Source organism: Belonocnema kinseyi, chromosome 2 (assembly GCF_010883055.1).
Source record: "Belonocnema kinseyi isolate 2016_QV_RU_SX_M_011 chromosome 2, B_treatae_v1, whole genome shotgun sequence".
NCBI lineage: Eukaryota > Metazoa > Arthropoda > Insecta > Hymenoptera > Cynipidae > Belonocnema > Belonocnema kinseyi.
In genome coordinates, this window is record NC_046658.1 from 139,184,002 (window position 1) to 139,194,139 (window position 10,138).

General features: G+C 22.6%; 1 protein-coding gene across 1 annotated transcript in view; it reads left to right on the forward strand.

The window, feature by feature from the left end:
• LOC117167421 (cholinesterase) overlaps positions 1-7,467 on the forward strand; it is a 68,969-nt gene extending 61,502 nt beyond the window's left edge. The window contains exons 11-12 of the mRNA XM_033352325.1: positions 510-625; positions 6,979-7,467. Coding sequence (XP_033208216.1) covers positions 510-625; positions 6,979-7,357 — 495 coding nt within the window. The 3' untranslated portion in view covers positions 7,358-7,467. The remainder of the gene's footprint in view (positions 1-509; positions 626-6,978) is intronic.
• The last annotated feature ends 2,671 nt before the right edge of the window (positions 7,468-10,138 follow it).

The window sequence follows — 10,138 nt, forward strand, 5'->3', positions numbered from 1 at the left end:
GAGCTGGAATTAGAATATAAAATTGCTTAAAATTGTATAATTTCCAACATTTTTAAATTCATTGATTGATTTTTCAAATTTAGAGCTTTGAAAATGATAACGTGGATTCACCCTTTTGAACCTGTATCTGAATCTTTGAATTTCACAATTTATAAAAGAATAAAATTTGTAATTTGGCAGTTTATCTTCATTTAATTTAAAAATGTCCAGTTGAAAAGTGTAAGTAGCTTCCAGTTTATAAGTGTAAATTATCGAGCATTTGAATACAAAAATATTAAATTAAAAATCTTATAAACTTCAATTTTTAAATTTTAAAATTCAAGACTTTCACTTTGAATGCCTTAATTTGTCGTTAATTTTTTATTGCTTTAAATGGAAAAATGTTTAGAATAGAGTTCGATTTTAAAAATGTTATTGCCCCGAAATTTTTTCTTTTATTAAAACGACAACCCGGAATGTATAAATAATAAATAAATTTATAAACAAATAATTTTCTCTTGTTTCGCCAGTATTGGTGGGAACCAAAACAACCTCTCCAAATAGCATTTTGGTCCATGTCAACAGCCTGTCTGCTCCTACTGGTAATCTCAGTCGTGTGCTGCATGCTCTGGAGAAACTCCAAGAGGTAAGCAAAAGGTAAAAAGAACCAAATGCATGTGACTACAAATAAATGGGTGGCAATTTCACCAGAGCGAATTAGTAGTGCACCTGGTTCTGGTTTTAAACACTTCGCGCCATAAAAAGTCTTTCTAGAGTCGATAAATTCAACATAGAGTTGAATAATCATTAATTTTATTTTTATCTTTTTTAAAAACGTATTGTTTTCTAATTTATAATTATTTTTAATTGATAATTTTACATATTTAAGCATTTTTAATTAATTATTATTCACTCTGGGTTGCATTATTCACTGTAGGAACGTTTCCCCTATCACATTTTTAGCAAAACTTTAAATATTAATTAAAATCTTCTGTTTTTTTTTATCTCCCCTCGATTTGAATCCCTTTTTACTAACAGTTTTATTGTGAATTGCATTATTCTTAGCAAAGCGAAGGCAGCGAGAAAATACGCAGGTAATTTTTACATTTTCTTGCACCTTCGATTATTTTTCTCGTATTTTAGTTTACGAATTTTCCCGAAATTTTAACAATTTTTGCATTTTTTGTTTTACTTCTGCACCTATTTTTTTATTTGCACCGAGGCTTGTGGTAAGAGGTCATCCACGAATTTGCGTAAGGGTTTTTTTCTGAATGAATAAATAAATAAATGAATGATTAAAATTCCTATTTAATTATGTTTTTCCCCTTTTACTTGTTTTTCCACTAAAAAGGGAACTAAAAGGTAAATCTTCTTGTTTGATAAAAAAGAATTTTTATTTTAAAAATTTTTTTAAAAAAGTCTAGTTTTAAATTTTGAGTTGAGAATTCATAATTTGTGGTTGAACATTTTATTATTTGGTTGGAAATTCATGAATTTTGTTCACATTTTTGGGAGAAAATTAATATATTTTGAATAGAAATTAATTTTTTGTCTCGGAACTTTATTTCTTTGCTTGAAAATTCGTCTTTGTTGATAGACAATTTATCTTTTTGATTGAAAATTTGACTATTTTTTTTTTTTGTTGAAAATTCGTTTTTTTTAATAATGGTCTAGACTGAAAATTAATTTTCCTTGCTAAAATTTAACTACTCCATTTGTAGTTGAAAATGGATTAAATAACTAAAAAAACGTCTACGTTTTAAATTTATTTTCTTGATTGAAAACTATTTTCTTCACTGAAAATTCAACTTTCCAATTTTGGTTAAAAAATTATTTTCTTAGTTGAAAATTCAACTATTTGACGGAAAATTCATTTATTTCGTTGAAAAATTATATTTTTTTAGCAGAAAATTAATCTTTATGGATAAAAATTCATCTTTTTTGTTGAAACTTTACTTCGTTGCTTAGAAATTCGTCGTTGTTGATAGAAAATTAATATATTTGGTTGAAAATTCATCTTTTGATTCAAAATTTAAATACATATTTTTTTAATTTGATTTTTTAATAAACTGAAAATTAATTTTCTTTAATTAAAATTTAACTATTTTAGTTTTAGTTGAAAATTCAATTTTTTGGTAGAAAATAATTGATCTTGGTTTAAATTTACTCTCTTTGGTTAAAAATGAAAACATTTTAAAAAATTATTTTTCTGGACAAATATTAATTTTTTGACTCAAAATTTTACTATTCAATCTTGGTTGAAAAATAATCTTTTTAGTTGAAAATTCATGTATTTTATTGAAAATTTGTCTTTTCTTAGTAGAAGATTATGTTATTTGGATAAAAATGTATCTTTTTTGTTTTTCTGGATTAAAAATTTAACCATTCAATTTTGGTTAAAAAATAATCTTTTTAGTTGAAGATTTAATTATTTGACTAAAAATTCATGTATCTTGTTCAAACTTGGTTTTTTCTTGATAGAAAATTAATCTTTTTGGATAAAAATTTAACTGATTTTTTGATAATTCGTTTTTTAAAATAATTTTTTGAACTGAAAATTAAATTTTTTGACTAGAAGTTTAACTATTCAATTTTTACTTGTCAATTTATTTATTTTTTTAAATTGAAAATTCATTCATTTTGTTGGAAACTCGTCTTTTTTCTAGACACAAAATCTTTTTGGTTTAAAACTCAACTATTGGTTTCAAAATTCATTTTTTTTTATTCAAGATTCATCAGCTTAGTTGAAAATTGAACTATTTTGTTGGAAATTCAACTTTTTAGTTTCAAATTCAACTATTTGTTTAAAAATTAATTTTTTTCTGCTGTATATTTATTATATTTGTTGAAAATTTAACTATTTTGTTGAAAATTCGTTTTTTTTTTTAGTTGAAAATTCAACTTTTTGGTAAAAAATAATTCTTCTTGTTTGAAAATTGAACTATTTTGTTGAAACTTCGTTTTTTACCATTATTTTCTGGACTAAAAATTAAATTTCTTTACTGCAAATTAATTTTCCTCCCCAAAACTTCATTTTTTTGCTTGAAAATTCGACTTTGTTGGTGGAAAATTAATCTTTAAGGTCAAAAATATAACTATTTTCTCATAATTGTTTTTTTTTCAAATTATTTTCTAGTCAGAAAATTAATTTTCTTGGCTGGAAATTCATCCATTCCATTTTTAGTTGCCAATTTAACTTTTTTATTTAAAAATTGATGTATTTTGTTGCAGATTCATCTTTTTTCTGTAGAAAATCAATCTTTTTGGTTTAAAATTCAAATATTTGCTTAAATACTTTTTTTTTGTGAAGATTCATCAGCCTAGTTAAAAATGGAACTATTTTGTTAGAAACGTATTTGGTTTATTTCAAATTCAACAATTAGTTTTAAAAATTAATTTTATTAGTTGAAAATTCAACTTTTTTGGTAGAAAATAATTCTTTTTAGTTGAAAATTGAACTGTTTTGTTGAAACTTCATTTTTTTACATTAATTTTCTAGAATAAAAATGAACTTTCTTGACTAAAAATTAATTCTCTTGTCTAAAAATTAATTTTCTTGACTGAAACAGAAGTTTTTTTCTTTTTTTTTTTTTACTGAAAATTTAACTATTCTGATTTTAGTTGTCAATTTATCTTTTTTAGTTGAAAATTCGTTTATCTTGTTGAAAATTTATCTTTTTGATAGAAAATTATTATTCTTGGATAAAAATACATCTTTTTGGTTGAACCTTTATTTCTTTCATTGAAAATTGTCTTTTTGCTACAAAATTAATATTCTTGGGTAAAAAATCTTAAACTATTTGGTTAAAATTTGATTTTTTAAATTAAATATTCATTACTTTAATTGAAAAGGAATATCTTGGTTAAAAGCTTTAACTATTTCTTCAAAATGTCATTTTCATTTCTTTGAAAACTTATGTCTTTCACATGAAAATTCATGTAAATTTTTCTTACCTAGAACTTGTCTGAAAGTTTTTTTTACTGAAAATTTAGATATTCTAGTTTTAGTTGTCAATTTATCTTTTTTACCTGAAAATTAATGTAAATTTTTCATGCAAAGATCTTGTCTGAAAATCAGTTCGTTTACTGAAAATTTAGCTTTTTTAATTTTAGTTACAGATTTATCTTTCTTAATTGAAAATTGATGTATTTTTTTGAAAATTTGTCTTTTTGGTAAAAAATGTATCTTTTTTTGTTAAATCTTCAACTATTTGGTTAAAATTTCATTTTTTAAAATTAAATGTTCGTTATTTTAATTGAAGAGGAATCTCTTGGTTAAAAACTTTAACTATTTTATTGAAATCACTTTTTTATTTCTTTGAAAATTTATATTTTTTACTTAAAAATTCATGTAGATTTTGCTTGCGAATAACTTGTCTGAAGGTTTTTTTTTTACTCAAAATGTAGCTATTCTAGTTTTAGGTGTGAATTATTCTTTTTCAGTTTAAAATTTATGTATTTTGTTGCAAATTGGTCTTTTTGGTAGAAAATTAATATTTTTGGTTAAAACTTTAATGTCAATTTATTTTTTTTTAGTTGAAAGTTCCTGTATTTTGTTAAAAAAATGTCTTTGGTTAAAAATATATCTTTTTTGTTCAATCTTCAACTATTTGGTTAAAATTTAATTTTTTAAATTAAACATTAATTATGTTGATTGAAAATGAATCACTTGGTTTGAAACTTAAACGATTTCTTTGAAATCTCTATTTTATTTCTTTGAAAATGTATGTTTTTTTACTTTAAATTTCATGTAAATTTTTCTTGCGAAGAACTTGTCTGAAAATTATTTTTTTTACTGAAAATTTAGATATTCTAGTTTTAGTTGTCAATTGATCTTTTTTAGTTGAAAATTGATGTATTTTGTTGAAAAATTGACTTTTTGGTAGAAAATTCATATTCTTGGATAAAAATTCATCTTTTTGGTATAAAATTAATATTTTTGTTCAAAAGTTTTAACGATTTTATTAAAATCTCTTTTTTATTTCTTTGAAAATGAATCTTTTTTGCTTGAAAATTAATTTAAATTTTTCATTCAAAGATCTTGTCTAAAAATTAATTTGTTTTACTGAAAATTTATCTATTCTAGTTTTAGTTGTCAATTTATTACTTTTTTTGTTGTTGAAAATTTATGTATTTTGTTGAAAATTTGTCTTTTTGGTAGAAAATTAATATTTTTGGATAAAATTTTATCTATTCATTGAAACTTTATTTTCCTAGTTAAAAACTCGCCTTTTTGTTAGAAAATTAATATTCTTGGATAAACATTAATCTTTTTGTTTGAAACTTTATTTCTTTGGTAGAAAGTTGTCTTTTTGATAGAAAATTAATATTGTTTAATTTAATAATATTGTTAAAATTTATCTTTTTTTAATAAATCTTCAACTATTTGCTACAAAATTTCATTTAAAAAATTTGAATATTAATTATTCTAATTAAAAATGAATCTCTGGGATAAATTTTTTAACGATTTTGTTAAAATCTCTTTTTTATTTCTTTGAAAATTTATCTTTTTTACCTGAAAATTAATTTAAATTTTTCATTCAAAGATCTTGTCTGAAAATTAATTTGTTTTACTGAAAATTTATCTATTCTAGTTTTAGTTGTCAATTTATTATTTTTAGATGAAAATTGATGTATTTTGTTGAAAATTTGTCTTTTTGATTAAAAATTGATCTTTTTTGTTTAATCTTCAACTATTTGGTTAAAAAGTCATTTTCAAAAATTAAATATTAGTTATTTTGATTGAAAACGAATCACTTGATTTAAAATTTAACGATTTTGTTGAAACCTCTTTTTTATTTCTTTGGAAATTTATCGCTTTTACTTGAAAATTCATGTAAATTTATCTTGCAAAGATTTTGGCTGAAAATTAATTTTTTTTTGTTTACTGAAAATTTAACTCTTCTAGTTTTAGTTATCAATTTATTTCTTTTAGTTGAAACTTTTATGTATTTTGATGAAAATTTGTCTTTTTAGTTAACAATTTATCTTTTTTGGTCAATCTTCAATTATTTGGTTAAAAATTCATTTTTTTTAAATTAAATATTAGTTATTTTGTTCTGTAATTTATTTGAAAATGAATCTCTTAATTTAAAACTTGAACGATTTTGTTTAAATCTCTTTTTTATTTCTTTGAAAATTTATCGTTTTTACTTAAAAATTCATGTAAATTTATCTTGCAAAGATTTTGACAGAAAATTAATTTTTTCACTGAAAATTTAGCTATTCTAGTTTTAGTTGTCAATTTATTTTTTTTCAGTTGAAAATCGATGTATTTTGTTGGAAATTTGTCTTTTTGGTAAAAAATAAAAATTTTTTGTTAAAAATTTATCATTTTGGTTAAATCTTCAACTATTTGGTTAAAATTTTATTTTTAAAAATGAAATATTAATTATTTTGATTGAAAATCAGTAGGATGATTTAAAACTTTAACGATTTCTTTTTTATTTCTTTGAAAATTTATCTTTTTTACTTCAAAATTTATGTAAATTTTTCTTGCGAAGATCTTGACTGAAAATTATTTTTTTTACTGACAAATTTACTATTCTAGTTCTAGTTGCCAATTCATATTTTTTACTTAAAAATTCATATATTTTGTTGAAAATTTATCTTTTTGGTAAAAAATTAATATTCTTCGGTGAAAATGTATCTTTTTTTTTGTCAGATCTTCAACTATTCGTTTAAAATTTATTTTTTTAAATTAAACATTAATTATTCAAATTGAAAATGAATTTCTTAGTTAAAAACTTTAACTAATTCGTTGAATTTTTTTTTTAATTCTTTGAAAATTTATCCTTTTTACTTGAAAATTCATGAAAATTTTTCTTCCGAAGATCTTCCAAACTCTCCCTCTCATGCTGAACAACAGGACCCCCCCCCCCCCAGAGTAATTTGTGGATGACCCCAATCAAGATAAAATCATCGACAATTTCATTGAATAATTCGAATTGAATACAATCCAAATAAATAGAGAATGCTCTCGTTTTGTTCGATTCGCAGACAGTGCGATCACTACTATAGCGGAGACATCCTGATGGTCCGAGAAGAGGAACCTTCGGAGGGAATCGAAAATTTGACGCGAGCCTCGAAAGAAAACATGTACGAATATCGGGACACGCCGCCGGTAAAGCCGCGAGTTCCCCGACAAAATGGTACAAAACTCCAGGAGAGATTAGCCCAAAATCGAAAATTTAGCTCGACGCCTTCGCTGAGGAGCAACTCAAATATGTCCTTGAAAGACATGCGCTCCGAAGGCTTCGTCACGAGCTCACCAAACGGTCAGCCAAAAATTGGAAAATCAATTAGCCAGTCGACCCTGGCATCTAAAAGTAAAAGTAAGACTTTACTAGTGCAAGGAGTGCCTCAAACTGCAGTTTAAACTTTAATTTACGCCAAGAGACATTTTTCAAATCGCAAATCTTACTTTTTTTTTATCTTCAAGACAGGCCTCACAGACCAGTTTTCAAAATTTGGTAACTGGTACCCTATTTTTGCAGCCCATAATTTAATTTTAATAATTTTCTCTTTCTTTTGATTAATTTCTCAGACATTTTCGAGAACTTTTTATTTGATATATTATAGGGAATTTTAAACGATTCCAAACAATTTTTTATTAGTTTTATTAATTTTGAAGGGATTTCAAAATTGTATTTGATAACTATTTTTTGGTTATCCTGAATTTTTCCAATTTTTTTATTTACTTGAATTCTTTTTTTTTTAATTCTAAAAAGTTATTTAAAAATTAATACTGAGAATCAATTGATAAAACGATCAAAGAATTTGAAATATTTTAAGCTATTTTTCTAACTAACTTCATGTTTTTAAAAACTTAAAAAAAATGCAAGGACTTAAAAATATTTTAAAGAATTTAAAATATTTCAGGTTATTTAAAAACATTCGCAAGTGTTTTCAAGAGCTTTTTATTTGAAAAATTATAAGGAATTTCAAACGATTTCAAACAATTTTTTATTAGTTTTATGAATATTGAAGGGATTTCAAAATATTTGAAATGTTTTACGATAAAGATTTTCAACGATTTTAGGAGATTTGATAATTATTTTTTGGAAATTGCCCTCGAATTCTTATTAAGTTATCCTGAATTTTTTCAATTCTTTGAAATTTTTTTATTTACTTGAATTGTTTTTTTTTAATTCATAAAAGTTATTTAAAAATTAATCCTGAGGATCAATTGATAAAACGATCAAAGTATTTGAAATATTTTAAGCTTTTTTTCTAACTAACTTCACGTTTTCAAAAACTTAAAAAAAATTGCAAGAATTTTTTAATATTTTAAAGGGTTTAAAATATTTCAGGTTATTTAAAAACATTCCCAGGCGTTTTCAAGAGCTTTTTATCTGAAAAATTATAGGGAATTTTAAACGATTCCAAATAATTTTTTATTAGTTTTATTAATTTTGGATTTTATAATATTTGAGTGAATTTAAAATCATTTATTCACTACAAGTGAGGTATTTTCTAGAGTTTCAAAAATTTCAAGAGATTTGAAATTATTTTTTGGAACTCGCCCCGAATTCTTATTAAGTTATCCTGAATTTTTTCAATTCTTTGGAATTTTTTTATTCACTCGAATTCTTCTACATTTACTCACTTTTACTTAATTGAATTTTTTTTTAATCTTAAAAAGTTTTTTTAATTCATCCTGAGCATCAATTAAAAAAAAAATTTCAAGGTTTTTAAAAGATTTTAAAGAATTTAAACTATTTCAGGTTATTATAAAACTTTCCCAGACGTTTTAAGGAGCTTTTTATTTGAAAAATTATAGGGAATTGCAAACGATTTCACGGAATTTTATGATATTTTAGTGAATTTCGAAGAATTTATTCACGAAAAGTGAGGTATTTGAGAGAATTTCAAAGATTTTAAGAAAATTGAAATTATTTTTTGGAATTCAACCTGAACTCTTAATAATTTATCCTGAATTCTTTTGAATTTTTGAATTTCCTTAAATTCTTCTAAATGTACTCAATTTTACTTAATTAATTTTTCTTAATTTTTTAAAAGTTTTTATTTAATTAATCCTGAGGATCAATTGATAAAACGATCAAAGAATTTTAAACATTTTAAGCTATTTTTCTAACTAACTTCACGTTTTTAAAAACTTAAAAAAATTACAAGGATTTTAAAATATTTTAGTTTTTTTTTTTTTAACATTCCCAGGCATTTTCAAGAGCTTTTTTTTATTTACAGGATTTGCAATAATATCATCAAAGAATTTTGAGGCATTTAATAATATCTTACTGGATTTCAAAAAATGTATTCACTACAAGTGAGGTATTTTCTAGAGTTTCAAACATTTTAAATTATTGTTTGGAATTCACCCCGAATTCTTATTAATTTATCTTGAATTTTCTTAATTCTTTTCAATTTTTATTTACTTTAATTTTTTTAGATTCACTCAATTTTACCTAATTAAATTAATTTTTCTAAATAATTTTTTTTCAATTAATCCGGAAGATCAGTTGATAAAATAATCAAAGGATTTAAAATTATTTCTCAAATATCTTCAAGTTTTTTAAAAACTTCAAAAAAATTACAAGGATTTTAATAGATTTTAAAGGATATGAAATATTTTTAATTTAAAAAGATCACTAATAATTTGTAATTGCTTTCAGAGAATTTAATTGGTTTTCAAAAAATTTACAATATTGTAGGGTATTGTAAAATATTTCCAGACGTTTCCAAAAGCTTTTAATTTGAAATATTATATATAATTTTAAACGATTCCAAGGATTTTTAAAATTAGGTTTATTAATTTGAAGGCATTTTAAAATACTTTTAATTTTTCACGATAAAGACTTTTTTTGAATAACGAATTTTAAGATATTGTAAAAGATTGCACAGGATTTTATAAGTTTTCCTAATTTTTCAATGAATTAAACAGATTTTCAAGCCCTCAAAGCTCTCAATTTTTCAGGATTTAAAATAATATCATAATAGAATTTTACGAGATTTTATAATATTTTAGTAGTATTTTGTAGAATTTCCAAGATTTTAAGAAATTTTAAATTATTTTTTGAAATTCTACCTGAATTCTTTTTTTTCCTAAATTTTTTTTAATTCTTCGAAATTATTTCGAATTTTTTAATTTACTTGAATTTTTCTAAATTTGCGTAATTTTTCTTCATTCAATTCTTTTTTT